General features: G+C 42.8%; 1 protein-coding gene across 1 annotated transcript in view; it reads right to left on the bottom strand.

Moving 5' to 3' along the window:
- Nucleotides 1-3,575: 3,575 nt before the first annotated feature.
- The window catches only part of LOC130282309 (beta-microseminoprotein-like), a 45,214-nt gene continuing 30,765 nt past the window's right edge, over nt 3,576-18,024 (bottom strand). The window contains exons 2-4 of the mRNA XM_056530412.1: nt 6,673-6,763; nt 6,153-6,258; nt 3,576-3,894 (exon numbers count right to left, since the gene is read on the bottom strand). Coding sequence (XP_056386387.1) covers nt 3,768-3,894; nt 6,153-6,258; nt 6,673-6,763 — 324 coding nt within the window. The 3' untranslated portion in view covers nt 3,576-3,767. The remainder of the gene's footprint in view (nt 3,895-6,152; nt 6,259-6,672; nt 6,764-18,024) is intronic.

The following is an 18,024-nucleotide window of genomic DNA, read 5'->3' as shown; positions in this document are numbered from 1 at the left end:
CAAAATGAGAGACAGGTGGCCAAAGAAAGCAAAACTAATCCTAAATATTTTTTTAGATATATAAATGCAAAAAAACCAAGGACAGAGCATGTAGGACCCCTTAATAATGATAATGGGGAGGTTGTCACAGGCGATCAAGAGAAGGCGGAGCTACTGAATGGGTTCTTTAGTTCTGTATACACTATGGAAAAAGGAGCTGACATTGGCCAGGTCAGTGCTGGTAACACATCATGTAATGTACTGAACTGGCTTAATGTAGAGATGGTACAAGGTAAGTTAAGTGATATAAATGTAAGCAAATCCCCAGGAACGGATGGACTACACCCAAGAGTTCTTAGAGAGGTAAGTTCAGTAATATCGGTACCCCTGTTCATGATATTTAGAGATTCTCTGGTGTCTGGTATTGTGCCAAGGGACTGGCGCAAGGCAAATGTGGTGCCAATCTTCAAAAAGGGCTCTAGGTCTTCCCCAGGAAACTATAGAGCGGTAAGTTTAACGTGCATTGTGGGTAAATTGTTTGAAGGACTTATAAGGGATTACATACAGGAATACATAGGGGATAATTGTATTATAAGTGATAACCAGCATGGGTTTACTAAGGATAGAAGTTGTCAAACCAATCTAATTTGCTTTTATAAAGAGGTGAGTAGAAGCCTTGACAGAGGAATGGCTGTGGATATAGTGTTTCTGGATTTTGCTAAAGCGTTTGATACTGTCCCTCATAGACGTCTGACAGGTAAGTTAAGGTCTTTGGGTTTGGAAATTTTAGTTTGTACCTGGATTGAACACTGGCTCATGGATCGTACCCAGAGAGTGGTGGTCAATGATTCGTACTCTGATTGGTCCCCGGTTATTAGTGGTGTACCCCAAGGTTCAGTACTGGGACCGCTGTTGTTTAATTTATTTATCAATGATAAAGAGGATGGTATTAACAGCTCTGTTTCTATCTTTGCAGATGACACCAAGCTTTGTAGCACGGTACAGTCTATAGAGGATGTGCATAAGTTACAAGATGACTTGGATAGACTTAGTGTCTGGGCATCCACTTGGCAAATGAGGTTCAATGTGGATAAATGTAAAGTTATGCATCTGGGTACTAATAACCTGCATGCATCGTATGTCTTAGGGGGGATTAAACTGGCAGAGTCACTGGTAGAGAAGGATCTGGGTGTACTTGTAGATCACAGACTACAGAATAGCATGCAATGTCAGGCTGCTGCTTCCAAAGCCGGCAGGATATTGTCATGTATCAAAAGAGGCATGGACTCAAGGGACAGGGACATAATACTCCCCCTTTATAAATCATTGGTACGGCCTTACCTGGAATATGCTGTTCAGTTTTGGGCACCTGTCCATAAAAGGGACACTGCGGAGTTGGAAAGGGTGCAGAGACGCGCGACTAAACTAATATGGGGCATGGAACATCTTAGCTATGAGGAGCGATTAAAGGAGTTACAATTGTTTAGTCTTGAGAAGAGACGTTTAAGGGGGGATATGATAAACGTATATAAGTATATTAATGGCCCATACAAAAAATATGGAGAAAAACTGTTCCAGGTTAAACCCCCCCAAAGGACGAGGGGGCACTCCCTCCGTCTGGAGAAGAAAAAGTTTAGTCTCAAGGGGCGACACGCCTTCTTTACCGTGAGGACTGTGAATTTATGGAACGGTCTACCTCAGGAACTGGTCACAGCAGGAACAATTAACAGCTTTAAAACAGGATTAGATACATTCCTGGAACAAAATAACATTAATGCTTATGAAGAAATATAAAATCTCATCCCTTCCCCAATATCGCGCCACACCCCTACCCCTTAATTCCCTGGTTGAACTTGATGGACATATGTCTTTTTTCGACCGTACTAACTATGAATGGGAAATATAAATCGCTGGGTAGCGGAGCGGTATGGCCTGATTGATAACTTATGATCCAAGCGGGTCTAAAAAGTGAAACCCAATGCGATCAATCCCTCAGTCCCTGTAGTACTAACCCCAATATGGAACAGACTCTGTTCCATGATGGGAGTTTTAGTACAAGCGCTGCTGTACTCTTCCCAGGCGCCCGCAGACTCCCGAAGTCGGGGAACTACTACTCCTATCATGGAAAAGAGTTTGTTCCATGATGGTAGTAGTAGTAGTCCCGTATGGCTGCGGAGTAACTGACATGCGGAATCCGTGCGGAAATTCGGCACAAATTCTGCACCGATTCCGCATGTGTTTAAAAACTGCAGAATTCTGCACCGAACCAATGCAGGTGTATGAGTAAGGCCTGAGACACAGGCCAAAACTAGTTACCTGTCTAACCTGTACCTGTGATTTTATAAATAATAAAAGCATACTGTTCCTGAGAGCGGAGTGGCGGGACCTTACCTTTGTTTCTCAACCAATGCAGTTGCATCATTCATGCAGATAGGCAGATTTTCCGCTGAGTGAACGCGGCCTAAGGGTCAATGGCCAACACCAGCATGCCGGCGCAGGATTTAAGCTCCTTCTGGAGCATAATACATGACCTCTTTAGGCCTCAGTCACAATTACTGCTGGTAGCCACTCGGAAAATCTGTTGCAGCAGAGTCCCATTATTTTAATTGAATTCTGCTGCACCATGCACATGGTGGAATTTTCACTGTGGAAATATCTGACATAGAAATTTTGAATCCAGCTTTCGCACTGCTATCTATGGAGACAGTGCATGTTCAAGCTGCCCTGCACCAAGACTGCAGCCTGATTAAAAAACGGTAACAGACGAACGGGTCCACGGATCGGGGGTTAGGTAAGTATAGTTATAATCTGTGTCAGTCACACTACAAGCCTGTACCTACAGATTAGTGCAGGTGTCACTGATGACATTTTCTCTTTAAGCTTAAATTCAGCATCAGGACTATATACAGGTTCAGGACCAGATAAAGGCATCTTGGTGAAATGATTGTATAACAGAGGTATAAAAAAGGGATACATGAGTTGATAATGTGTAGCAGATTGGGTTCAACTATTTTATTATGGATACAACCTATAAATAGCTAAATGAAACTTAACCACTGGCTTCCATAATTATTATACAACCAAACATAAAAAAGACAAGAAAACACAAGAAATAAAAAAAAATTATTGGAGTCTGAGCACCATCACCTTTACCTCACCACTCTTCTTAGATATAACTTTTACACTTTACAGAGTGGAGGATTTGCGTCTAGTCCCACAAATCCCAGTTAGCCTTTTCATTAGACCTCCGTGGTCTGAATTAGCCAGCAAGCTGCACCACTTCCACACAGCCAGGTCAAATTCAGAGCCCGTTGAAAAGTAACACTTTAATTGTTGTATTAAAACATACATCTACAACGACTCAACGCGGGTTAGGGTTCAATCCTTTACCAATGAATGACAGACCAGTTTTTTTTTTTATCTGGAGAAGCCCTGAAAGTCCAATTGATTACTATAGGCAAAACTTTTATTTTCATTGGATTACGATTTTGTAAGTGCGGCCATATAAGTTTTTTTTGTGGTCTGTAGACACTCTACTTGTGCTCAGTACTTCTAGAAAAGAAAGCATATTCTTAGATGTTTTGCAAACAAAGTTATTGCATCTGCAAATAAAAACCATAAGTGGGACAAATTTTCACCATATGCAAAGATTGTTTAGTTTATTAAGCAGGAATACATACATTACTGGGGGAAAAAGTATACGGCAAGAAATATTGTAACTGCTGTAATTATACAACAGTAAATGCAGTATTTATGTGGATTTGGATCCCTTGTATTGAGAAATGAATTTAGCCCACCATGTCATGGGCACATGTCTTCTTATGATTATTTTTTCTAACCACTGTGTACTGGCAGGTCTCCTCGTTAAAAAGGGCTATGCACTTTTCTGTGTTGTAGTTGCCAGGTCTGCCCCCCCTAAATGAAAAAATATTTATAATTAAAAACTCTTAAAAGAATTAAATTGCATATTTATATGTGCACCTTACCTTTTAACTTACAATATTGGTACTCAGATAGAATCATTTTATTTATCCTGCATTAAAGAGGTGTAAGTAGGAAGTGTCAAACTTTTAAATGCTCCACCGTTCGCTTTGCCAGCATCTGAAGGGGTTTTCCAGGCACTTAACATTAAAGGTGTACCCCTTTAGATGCTGCTTTCAACTTTGACAGTGGCGGTCTAAAGGGTTAATAGCCAGCCGCGGCGATAGCCGAATGTTGGCTATTTAACGCCAGCCCTCAGCTACAAGAATCAGTTGAGGACCGGCCGGTATGGCGTGGGCCAAAGGGGGAGATTTATCAAAACCTGTCCAGAGGAAAAGTTGCCCAGTTTCCCATAGAAACCAATCAGATCGCTTCTTTCATTTTTAACAGGGCCTCTGCAAAGTGAGAGAAGCGATCTGATTGGTTGCTATGGGCAACTGGGCAACTTTTCCTCTGGACAGGTTTTGATCTCCCCCACAGTCCATGTTCGTTAACCAGTTCAAAGCTTTCAAGTAATTTATTTTAAGGGTGCATTCCCACAGAGCGTATACGCAGCGTATTTGACGCTGCGCAAAATTTATGGGTTTTCCGGCGGCAGCCCTATGTGTGCAGTGAGTTTTGGAGGCGGAGCCGCGCGTCACAGACACGCCGGCACACGGCTCCGCCTCCAAAACTCACTACACACATAGGGCTGCCGCCGGAAAGCCCTGTGTGTATAGTGAGCAAGGGATACGCAGCGTATTTCCCGCTGCTGCCGTAAAATTTGCGCAGCGTCAAATACGCTGCGTATACGCCCTGTGGGAACGCACCCTTAGTGTATTTTATTTATTTTTTTACTCAAATTTCCTTGTTAAAATGAGGGTGCATGTTATACACTAGTGAGTGTTATATGGTAATAAAGTCACCTTATGTTGGATGTCCCCTTTAATATCTTTGAGATATCTGAATGCAGAAACCACTACAATAAAAATGTCTGCATGTATGGCCACCATGGAATGTAAATTATGGTCACCCAAAAAACAAAAATAACAAAGATACTGTGAGAAATGAATACTGTTAGGAATGTCTATAGAATTATTTGATGTGTCTCATTTTATCAGCTATTAGTACCCTCTTTCTTTTCACAATCTTGTGTCTATCTGGAAGGCTACTGCCAGCAAAAGTACATACTGCACTTTCCACTGTGCAATAGTAAACTAGCATTGTTAAAGGGGCATTTTAGTTTGTTTGTACTTTTAGGCTATGTGCCCCTGATACCAAGTTATGTATGTTGTAAATGTACTTGTATTACCTGTCTGTGGGGGATTGTGATCTTTTTTGCATTTTCATTCCCCCATAGGTTCAGGTTCCCTGCATTGTTCTGCATTTGGAATGACTGAAATGAGCGTTTCCCGGCTTCCAGTGGTGCCCAAGACCTCTCAGGTCAGCTCATCACAAAAGGCTTGTCTGCTTCTTGTCTTCCCTGACAAGTTAGCCCCTAGTTGAAGTGTGCTGCCCATCTCTATGTCCCGCCATGCCAGCTTTGAACAAGCCCTCACTATCTTCAGACGGTGCTGACGTCACGTGACAGCGGAGGGCGCATTCAACGCAGACACGGAGGGAAGTACAGATGGACTGGCTTGTCAGGGAAGAGGAGAGTCAGCCAAGTCCCCTGCAATCAGCTGACTTGTAAGTTGTTGTCTCGAGCCGCACAGGAAGATAGGAAAGGCTCAAGACGACAGTAATTCCTAGTGCAGAACAATGCAGAACCTCTACGGGCATAAAAATACATAAAAAGGCACAATCCAGCACAGACAGGTAATAGAGGTCCAATTACAACATACACTTATACTTGGCATCAGAGGCACATACCTTACATAAAAAAAAACCTGCAACAACCCAAAAGGCTTTATTCACATGTACAGTATCTGGAGCATAATTGATGTGCAGATTTGAAGCTGCAGATTTGAAGCTCTGTTTACTAATTTAGTTTACATTCAAATCTGAAGCATCAATTATGTGCAGGATACTGTACATGTAGATACACCCTTAAGTTGCTGTTAAAAAAAAAAAAAGTGCTATGGCTAACCATAGTAGTTCATGGAAACATTTATTATTCCATGGATACATTTAGTAGTCCATGGATACATTTATTATTTTCTACTGTGAACAGAGACTATTATGTTAACACTATGTGAACTGAAACGCCTTACACTTGGCAGCATCTGATGGATCCATTGTCATTACAGGTACAATCATAACATTCATCGGTTCTCCAAGATGTGCCAGATGCATGGGTATTTCCTTCATAAACGCATCCTGGAAAATCAATGGATTTATTAAGTACAAAGTGCATTGACAGAAGGCAAAGGTGTTACATTTGACATGATGGGCTTTAAAATACAATTTAACATTTTCTTACAAATGTCCTAAGTTTTACAATTCACCAAACAGAATGTTTGTATACTAGATTTATTGTTTATTCTTGGTATAGTAATTTATGGCAGTATACTAGGTAAGGCCAATAGACCAGAGCACCCATAAAACACTTGGTTAGTCAGTTTTACCTACATTACTAGATCATAATATAAATGCATACTTGCATAGTTTGTCCACTTCCGGAATATGTCAAACCAAGAGATACATTATTTAGAAAATAATTCAGCAATTATTGATTCGTGGTATACAACCATATGTTCCTGTTGTTTTCTTACTTTGTGGCCCCAAACTTACCATCAGGATTGGGTGCAATGAAAAAGCAGGCAGCATTACAAACGCCCACAAAGATCCCAACGCCAAGCAAAGCAGTCACCAAAAGATATTTCTGAAACAGAAGGGAAAGATTTACTATCTGGGAATGACTGTGATGGATAATTTATGCTTCTATAAAGGGGGGAAAAACAGGGATTTTGCACAGAAATTTTGGAGGGCAGAGGCTCAAGTAAAAAGAAGGCACTTCTCATAATATAAAAAATGTCTGTCAGACCTAATGGGAATGCTCTGCAGAAAGCAGGAATAATGTCACAGGGGAGAGGTGCTGCGCCCCAGGGACACAGTGGTCCTCCGGAAAGGTCTCCTTGACATTATTATCCCCCATAAAAGTTGGTGTTTTTTGTTTTGTTTTTTACAAAAAAAAAAGTCAAGAACAGCTTCTGTGAAGGTATGCCATGTATATATACACTTTGGCTGTGCCGCCGGTCTTATTTACAGAAAACATGTGACATATGCACTATAACACACTGTATGTATTTATCAAAACCTGTGTAGAGGAAGAGCGGTGCAGTTATCCATAGTAACCAATTAGATTACTTCTTTTATTTTTGTGTATGCATTGTCAATATGTATAAAGTTTATACAAATGTGTATAGTCATGTGAAGCACTCACATGAGTCATGTGACATACCCAGAGTTCCTTGGGTACAAGACCCAAAGGCTTTGCAGCCAATGGGCTTTAGTCCAGCCTCCTTAGTATATAAAGGGCTGTAGTCTCTACTGTACAGCTACTGAAGAAAATGTCCGTGACATTGAAACGCGTCTAGCTTGCCACAAATATATACGCTATTGCACATCAACCATAAAGACTATTGAGATCCACCATTTGAAACTGCTGGATGCCCTTTATTTGGAGACCACTGCAGCCCGCGCGCACATAGTGCCGCGTTCACACACGTGGAACGCTCTCTCTGATCCATCCTCACAGCCCCGGCTTACCTGCGTGAGTCCCGGACATCATTTCTATAGGCCGGACGCCTGCCGTGCCAGCCTGGGACCCACGAACCGCCGGAGAACCACTCACCCATCACACAGACGGGCTCACACAGGACGCAGCCGTCCCCAGCACAGGATGCAGTCGTGACAGCCGTACCAGCTGTGCCAGCCTAAGCAGAAGTATATCCTGCGGAGGGTGAGTGGTGCTGTGCACCGTTTTTCATTATAAGCGTTACATTGACAGCACGCTTCCAAGACATCCCAGCATTTACCACTACCATCATTATGCTTTTAAGACACCTCAGCATCTATTATTATCATCATTGGCACTATACCACCAACAAACTATACCTATGAACTGTATCTATAAACTACATAGGAAGTGTACAAAAGTATAAAATAATATGAACTGTACCATCTATGGATCCAATGCTATATATACACCGAATGGACGAAGTGCAATAAGCGAGTGAAATAGAGAACCTTTTACTTTTTACTTCTGATATATTGATATTTTATTAATATTTTATTAATATTTTTAATACATTATAATACCATTCTATATTCTATTTTTATATTCTATTTTTATTAACTAGTACTGCCATTCACCTCACGCAAGTGCCCTGCTAAAGGTGACGACATACATTAATTGTAATAATTAATAAACTTTACATTCATCTATACTATCTGTTCTACTATTCATTCTCCGCTTTACTTCCACCTTACATCTGCAGTACTTTAGAGGACTGGTACTTATAAATACTGTACATGTGTTCAGTTATTCAGTTTACATTGAAATCTGCAGCATCAAATCTGTGGGTCAAATCTGTGCAGAATACTGTACGTGTGCATAGACCATAAAGGGGAATCTGTCAGTTCAATTTGCTGATATGAGCTGCAGACACTGTAGGATAAGCTTTTAGGGTATAATAGCAAACTGTACCTTTCCTGAAGCTGAAAGAGTTTGTCAAACTTATAAAATCACTCAAAGAGGTAGAGCTGAGCTACTCAAGTTTAGTAGCCTGGCGCATCTCTTTACTGGCCCTCACCTCCCAGCCACTTTTTGTCAGTCAAGGAGTTACTGGCAGGTGAGGGCAAGCAAGGAGGCCTACCAGACTGTGGCACTTAAATAGCCTTCTTGACACTTGGCTGAGAAATAAAAATGAGATGTTATAATGGTTTGGCAGCCACCATGAGTGCCAGAAAAGGTACAACTTGCTTTTATACCTAAACAGCTATCCAGAGGTGTTCAGGGACAGACTGATTGGCTGGTCCATTCGGACATGGTCTAAGGGACCGGTCAGGGAAAGGGCCCCCTGTTGCTATTGGGGATTCAAGACACTTGTCTTGACAATTCCGAGGCAGACGAGCTCTGCTTTCAGCTATATGTATGGCTCACACGCATACAGCTGAAAGCTCCCTCTCAGTGTGAGCCGCATCTGCAGCCTACACTGAGAGGAGACATGAACAGGGCCGCCATCAGGAATTTTGGGGCCCCATACAGCTGAAGCTTCTGCCCCCCCCCCCCCCCAAATGTATAAACATGGTATCAGTTTAACCATATTGACCCAGATAATAAATAGAACATGTTAGTTTTACCGTAAAATGCACTGCAATAAAAACGAAACCCCCCAAATTGCTAAATGGTGTTTGTTTTTTTTTCAATTGTCCCAAAAAATTTTTTTTTTTTTTCTGCTCTGTACATTTTATGGTAAAATGAAAGGTGTCATTACAAAGTACAATTGGTCGCAAACAAAAAAACAAGCCCTAGTATGGGTCTGTGGTTGGAAAAATAAGAGTTATGGCTTTTAGAAAGAGAGGAGGATAAAATGAAAACGTGGAAATAAAAATTGACTGGGTCCTCAAGGGGTGACAGCAATAGTGTGGTGTGAACATACCCTAAGGTGGTTGATGCAATGTGGACCAGCATATGGCTAAGTTTCCACTTGTTTTTTTTTTCCTGCATTTTTTTGTGTGAAAAAAGACGCCAGAAAAAACGGCAGTGCAATTTCTTGTATTTGACTTTTTTTCTGGCGTTTTTGCATTTGCATGGAAATTGCATTTTTGGTCCATTTGGAATTTTTTTCAACCCTTCGGGTACCAAAAAAAGAGGTAAAAGGATGCAACAGTGATGGAAAAAAATGCATTTAATGAAATTAATATTTTTTATAATGAAATTTTAATAAATTTTAATGTAAGGGATAAATGTATGTGGGTGGGCAGGGCACAAAAAATGTAGCCAACAATAATAAAAATGCAGTGTGTGTGATTTTCACTTTTTTTCTATTTTTTTTTCTATTTTTTTAGAAAGTACTACTACTCCCAGCATGGAACACACTGTTCCATGATGGAAGTAGTAGTTCCTGTACTAATAGACAGATCACCCCGGGTGTAACTCCTGACACCAGATGTGATCGTCCATAATATAGCAGAGATGTGGAGAGACTCTATACAGCGCTCATATCTCTGCTCTGTGCTCCGGCCAGTGATGTGAATAGAAATTCACATCACTCATTCATATTTTCCGCCCAGAGTGGGGATTGGCCGGATGGTGGATGCCAATCACAGCTCTCAGTGGGAAATATGAATAATGAGTGGCTGGCCGGAGTACAGAGCAGAGATGCGAGCGCAGGAGAAAGCCGCTCCGCATCTCAGGGATGAAGGATGATCACAGCGTGTGTCGGGAGTGACATCCGCTGTGATCTGTCCTAACTGCAGGTACTACTGCTCCCAACATGGAGCACACTCTGCTCCATGCTGGGAGCTGTAGTACCTGCATTAATAGACTCCTGACACCCACTGTGATCCTCCTGTATAATGTATAGATGCAACCGGCCGCTCTTCCATGGTCCCCAGCACTGACGTATATATACACCTATTCGTATTTCCCACAGAGAGTTGTGATTGGCTGGAACCATCTGGCCAGTCACAGCTCTCTGCGGGAAATATGAATAGGTGTGTATATATATATATATATATATATATATATATATATATATATATATATATATATATATATATAGCAGTGCAGGGGACCATAGAAGAGCAGCCGTCCGCATCTATACATTATACAGGAGGATCACAACGGGCGATCTGTCAATTAGTACAGTTACTACTAATCCCATCATGGAACATGTGTGTAACAAAAAAACACACACACACATACACTTAATTTGTATTATTGTCGGCTACATTTTTATTGCCCTGCGCGCCCACATAAATTGATCCCTGTTTAAAAATTAATTAAAATTTCATTATAATAAAGATACATTTTGTTACATACAATATTTTGCATCATTACTATCTTTTTTTAATATATTTTCTTAATGGTACCCTACGAAGTTTCACTTTTTTGGATCGTTTAAGTCCAAAAAAGAATAAAAACCGCCTGCAAAAATGCCAAAGTTAAAACCCACGTGTCATTTTTAGACTTCTATGGAAGAAAAATGCCACGATTTATGGGGGGAAAATGCCATAGGCTCAACATGCTGCGACTTTGCAAAACCGCCAAGGAGCTGAAAAATGCCAAAAAAGAGTGAAAAAAATGCCAAAAGGAAAAAAACACCAAACTGAAAAACGCAAAGTGGAAAAAGAATCTAGCGATTTCTCATTTACAGCTAACATTTGACCACAGCGTTTTTTGTGCGAAAAAACGCCATGCGGCAGAACTGGCGTTTTTCTTGGCGTTTTTCCTCCATAAAACAAGTGGAAACTTTAGCGTTCTTGGCGTTTCCCACCCCCCCCCCCCCCCCCAAATAACTATTGGAAACTTAGCCTTAGGCATTTTTTGGAATACTGCCACTGCAGTTTTGAGCCAAGTTCAGAAATGGATCCATTAGGAAGGAGAAGTTGAAGTTCTTCCTTTATATTTCCCATTCCTTTTGAATACTATTCTGGCTTTGGCAGTGGCAGTTTTCTAAAAAAGCCAGAAAAAAACCTGTGTGGAAACCTAATCTTACAGCTACATCTTTAGTACTGTTGAGCGTGAATATTCGAATAGCTAATTTTTTTCAGCACTTTGCGATATCGCTCCCTCCCTGCTTCCAGCTTGAGGTCCAAAGAAGGCGAATGTGCGAATGAGAATTTTATGCAAAAATTATGCGAATATCTGCACTTCCAGAGGAAACTGATCCCTCCCTTCTTTTAGCTTGTGGATCAATGAGAAGGATGCAAATACAGTTGTCAGAGATTAGCAACATCCCTAGCAACCAATAGGAAAGTAGTTAGTTGACGCATTTTGATAATTTTATTTCGAATTTTGCATGGAAAAAAAGTGAACAAATATGCGAAATTCACGAATATTGGATGAATATTTGTCTAAATATTCGTGAAATATCGCAAATTCAAATATGGCCTATGACGCTCATCAATAATCTTTAGTACTTACAAGACCATGCCTATGAAGGAATGGAATGACTGGCAAATAGGAAGGTAAATAGTGAAGGTGGAAATAAGAAAGGGAAAGAGAAGAGAAGTCTACAAGAATGAGGAGCAAAAAATGAAAGAATGATGAAGGTGGCTAAGACGAGGTTCATATTGCAATTTGAATCTTTATCATGGGTAAGAACAGGATACCAACGTATACTGTGGTGATGAGCAGTGGGTGCAGTTGCATTCAATTGCCTGAACAGCATCACCTAGTGATTCCGTTATGGCCATAAATGCTATTTTAACTGGTCAGCACAAGGCACAGATTGGTTGTGGTAAAATAGCATATACAGCCAGAATGGAGCATACTCTGTCCAAGCAACTGAAGTAAATGGCACCCATTGCTTTCCGCCACAGCATATGTCAGTTTCCAGTTCTTGGCCAGATGCTGACAGATACTTGTGACAAGGAATCAAAAAGCAGTATGAACAGAGCCTGCTGGAGAAGATAAAGTGAGAGGAAGGGGTTAATAAAGTGACATGAGCAGGGCCAGATTAAGGCTGCCTGGAAAACGGAGCACTTCATTATGATGCCCCCCCCCCCGACAGTTCCCCCACATTAGGTGCAGTATAGTTCCCCCACATTAGGTGCAGTATAGTTCCCCCGCATTAGGTTGGCAGTATAGTTCCCCCGCATTAGGTTGTAGTTCCCCCACATTAAGTTGGCAGTACAGTTCCCCCACAATAGGTTGGCAGTACAGTTCCCCCACATCTCCAGACGGCCACCGCGTTTTTAAAGTTAACGCGGGGGCCGCTGCAGAGAGGTAACCGCAGGGACATCCTTGTGTCCTGAAAAGATTTTTCGGGACATAGGGATGTCCCAAATGTGACGGGGACCCCCTGCGGGCCCGGGGCCCGGAGAAGGCACTCCATGAGCGCCAATGATGATCCGGCCCTGGACATGAGGCCTGGGCACATGGTCTTCCCACCCCCTACAGTATTGTCTAACTGCTGGCCAGTCAAAAAATCACCTTAGGTTAATGAATACAGATAGTGTGAGGAGGGAGAGAACTGTTCTACATTTCCCTGACCTGCACTGCAGCCCCAGGATCTCCTGCACTGTTTCTTTGGGTGTGAAAGCTGGAAGAGGATGAGGTTCCAGTGGTGAGGAGTCTGACAGGGAGGCAGGCAGCACTTCCTCAGTGGAGCTCCCTATCAGCATGTAGGCTAAGGGATGCCATCATTAGGGGAAAGAAGCTGCAGACTGCTCCACACAGCAGAGGAGGGGGAGGGGGAGGACTTGTCTCCTTCTCTTCCTCTCTGTTGTGCCGCCCGGGCCCCAGTGATGCTTTTCTCCCAGGCAGCCATTGCGGTACTCTTAAAAAGCCACAGGGGCTGTCTGGGCAAATGACCTCCCTCCGGCTCCTCTACACAATGTGATGGATAGCTGAAAAAGATTGATTAGCACAGCAGACAGCCCAACACTGATCTTAATTTTTATCTGGGCCCTGACAGCAGCGTTGACTGTAGGCACAGAAGCAGCATCACAGAAACAGAAGACCACTGTTTGAACAGCGGTCTTCTTATTCTGTGCTGGGGCTGCTGCAGGGGGGGTGTAGCGGGGGCCTGGGCCTCCTGGGATCCCGGGCCCCTCTCTGGAGTACTGGATGCACCCCCCTAATGGCGGCCCTGGACATGAACGCCGTCTCCACGCAGTGCAGGTGCCTGCACTGTGGAGGTAGAAAAAAAACGCCTGGTAGTGGTGTGGAGTAGATCGCTGCATGAGACAGGAAAGTATCTGTTTTAGTCTAGTTTTTTTCCTTTTTTGTCTCCTGTCTGGCGCAAAGGGGGGGGGGGGTGTTAGGGGTTGGAGAGGCATTAGAGGGAGGGATTCTACCTACCTACATATCTGGCTACCTACCTACCTACCTGGCTACGTACTTACATACCTGGCTACCTAACTACCTGCCTACCTACCTACATACTTGGCGAACTATCTATATATCTAGTGACCAAATTACCTAGCTACTTAACCACCTACATACTTGGCTGTCTAGCTACATACCTGGCTACCTATTTCATACCTGGCTACTTATCTACCTACCTGCCTACCTGGCTTTCTAACTACCGGGCTACCTAACTACCTACCTAGCTACCTACCTGGCTGCCTAACTACCTACCTACCTACATACCTACCTACATAACTTGCTAGCTAACTGCATACCTGGCTACCTACCTAACTACCTACCTAAATATCTGGCTACCTAACTACCTGGCTACCTACCTTACTTACTGGATACAGAACTACCTATATACCTGGCTACAAAACTACCTACTTACATATCTTTGGCATTTTGTGTAACCCTGAGTGTCTGCTCATAGCAGTGGTTTCCTGCTGCAGATCTGCTACAAGCTGACACCCAGGGCTTCTTGGCCTCAGCAAAGAGCTTGCTCTAGTGAGTTCCGCAGGTTCATCCTCAATCAAAGGCATCTTTAGGGGGGCAAGGGGCACGCTCACCTACTAACTAATACTATGCAGGGCACTAATTGAGGCATTTTTGGAGCACTTAGGATAGGAAAAAGTTTGGAAATGTGCTGGAAATGTTTGAAGATCAACGACTTTCGGGGAGGTCCCTCTTGGTGCTTCCATTTTATGAAAAGGCGTAATCTCACGATCCACACAAGAATGATTATCTCACAGCAACTACCAAAGGATTACGAAGAAAAGCTGGCCATTTTCCGTACCTACTGCAAGAACAAGATCAATGAAAAGAAGATCCGGCCAGAACACATCACCAACATGGACGAGGTCCCCCTCATCTTTGATGTCCCCGTAAACCGTACTGTCGAGAAAACAGGGACCAGTACGGTATCTATATGCACTACAGGAAACGAGAAGTCATCATTCACTGTAGTTCTCGGTTACCAGGCTAATGGCCAGAAACTACCACCCATGGTAACTATCAAACCGAAAAGTTTCCGGTTGGCATCATCATCGAGGCTAACCCGAAGGGCTGGATGGACGAGGAGAAGATGAGTGAGTGGCTGAGAGAGGTTTACGTCAAGAGACCGGATGGCTTTTTCCACAAATCTCCATCCCTATTGATCGATGACTCCATGCGCGCCCATCTGACCTATAATATCAAATCCCAAGTGAAGAAAACTAATTTGGTGCTTGCCATCATTCTGGGTGGATTAACCAAAGAACTCCAGCCACTACATATTGGTGTCAACAGGTCGTTTAAAGTTAAATTGCGAGCTGCGTGGGAGCATTGGATGACAGAAGGCGAACACATTCACCAACACAGGGAGGCAACGCCGGGCGAGTTACGCCACTATCTGCCAGTGGATCGTGGATGCCTGGGCAAAGGTATCAGTCTCCAGTGTCATCCAAGCTTTCAGGAAGGCCGGAATTATCACTGAACAGCTAAGTACCGATAACAGCAACGAGACTGACTCAGATAATGATGGGAATGATGAGAGCAAACCGGGCGTGCTTGATGCCGAAATCGCCCAATTGTTAAACTCAGACACTGAAGATGAAGAATTTGATGGATTTGCGGGAGAAGAATAAAATGAAAAAGTGAGTGTATTGTTTTGTATTTTATTTTACTGAACAATGTTGAGAGTTATTGTTAAAGACCATTTTATGGTTATTGTGAAAGAGTTGAATAAAATTTGACTTACCGTATCAGAGTTTTGTTTCATTTAATGCGCCTTATAACCCGGTGCGCCTTATATATGAAAATAAACCAGTTAGCAGTCGATCATTGATAGTGCACCTTATAACCCGGTGCGCCTTATGGTCCGAAAAATATGGTACTCAAATGAGGCATCCTTATATATGCAAGGATGTGTTCCCTAAACCACACAGGAAAGGGAGGGACAGGTTCATATCACATGTGCAAGTGATTAAAACCAACGATGGATGGGACCCATGCAAAAAATAGAGACAAAAAACTAAAAAAGTGTATAAACATGTACAAAAGTACTAATAGTGTAATATTAAATCTGTTTTACTGTTTAAACTATTTGGTTGGGTACTATTTAAGAGGTAAATCCATACTCCTTCACCTGGTCAGCAAACTTCTCCTATGGATGCGTTTCGAACGCATGCGCATTCTTGATCACCACACCACCTGTGTGCTCTTCACCTCTTAAATAGTAAGTTCAAGAGGGAGGAGCACTTACTTAAAGAAGACTTGTATAAAACACCCTTCGTACACCTTAAAACTTCTTACAAAGACAGGTTATATTTGAAACTTAGTATTGCATGAAAAGATTCTTATTGTCTACATCCGCTCGGTTTATGTGCAATTCTAAACTGTTAAATTACATGTATCCTGCACAGTCAGCAATAAACGCATAATGGGGGAGATTTATCAAAACATGTGCAGAGGAAAAGTATCTGAGTTTCCTATAGCAACCAATCAGATTGCTTCTTTAATTTTGCATAGGCCTTGTTAAAAATGAAAGTAGCGATCTGATGCTATGGGCAACTCAGCAACTTTTCCATTGGACAGGTTTTGATAAATCTCCCCCAATGTGTACTGATTCTAATGTTCCATCACAATTACACTTTAGAAAACTTCCACATTAGATGTTAAATTTGAAAAAATCATTTAAACAATGTTGCAAACATATTAACTACTGGAACACAGTGTGGCAACTTAAAGTGCGTCATACAGAAGTTATTCTTAATAATGTAACATTAATTCTTTCCGTATGTTCAAACCGTGCGGAATTCTGGTGTGCAAAGTGAACTGCCAGAAGGCTTCACGGTTGAACAATTTTCTTTGTGTGTCACCACCTCTTATAGGCTTCTTAACCTTTTCAATAGCATATGTATAGTTTACATATTTGTGCCTGCTTCCATTCTGCCTATTTTTCACTCGCTGCCAAAGATGCACAAGGACCTATTCCCGCCGCCGATGCGTCCGATCGTGGCGGGGATCGGTTCCCTGAATGAGCATCTATGCGAGTGCAAGGTAGGTATGGTCAGCTCTCAGGACACCCAACACGGCTGTGCACACGCTTGACAGCGTGTGGTTATCCTGGTTGCATGCTAATGGAAGCCCAATCACGAGTAGATCGCATGGATCGTAAAGATCTTCTAGACGGTTTCAGTTTCTCGGGTATTGAAAAAGTCAAACAAAGCAAAAGAGGAAGAGATCACATTCGATCCCTCCACAACAGAGAAACAGTATGGATTTACCTCTTAAACAGTTCCCAACCAAATGGTTTAAAAAGTAAAACAGATTTAATATTACACTATTAGTACTTTTGTACATGTTTATACACTTTTTTTTGTTTTTTGTCTCTATTTTTTGCATGGGTCCCATCCATCGTTGGTTTTAATCACTTGCACATGTGATATGAACCTGTCCCTCCCTTTCCTGTGGGGTTTAAGGAACACATCCTTGCATATATAAGGATGCCTCATTTGAGTACTGTCACGATTCGGCTTACGGGTTGTGGATCCGCTGTGTCAGCGAGGGATTGGCGTGGACCGTGCTAGTGGACCGGTTCTAAGAGGCTACTGGTTTTCACCAGAGCCCGCCGCAAAGCGGGATGGTCTTGCTGCGGCAGTAGCAACCAGGTCGTATCCACTAGCAACGGCTCAACCTCGCTGACTGCTGAGAAGGCGTGGGACAGAAGGACTAGGCAGAGGCAAGGTCAGACGTAGCAGAAGGTCGGGGGCAGGCGGCAAGGTTCGTAGTCAGGATGGATAGCAGAAGTTCAGGTACACAGGCTTTGGACACACTAAACGCTTTCACTGGCACAAGGCAACAAGATCCGGCAAGGGAGGAGATCAGATATAGCCAGGGAGCAGATGGAAGCCAATTAAGCTAATTGGGCCAGGCACCAATCATTGGTGCACTGGCCCTTTAAGTCTCAGAGAGCTGGCGCGCGCGCGCCCTAGAGAGCGGAGCCGCGCGCGCCAGCACAAGACAGCAGGGGACCGGGACGGGTAAGTGACCTGGGATGCGATTCGCGAGCGGGCGCGTCC

This window comes from Hyla sarda, chromosome 7, assembly GCF_029499605.1.
Source record: "Hyla sarda isolate aHylSar1 chromosome 7, aHylSar1.hap1, whole genome shotgun sequence".
Classification (NCBI taxonomy): domain Eukaryota; kingdom Metazoa; phylum Chordata; class Amphibia; order Anura; family Hylidae; genus Hyla; species Hyla sarda.
Note: the sequence above shows the minus strand (reverse complement) of the source record. Positions and strands in the feature narration are given on the sequence as shown.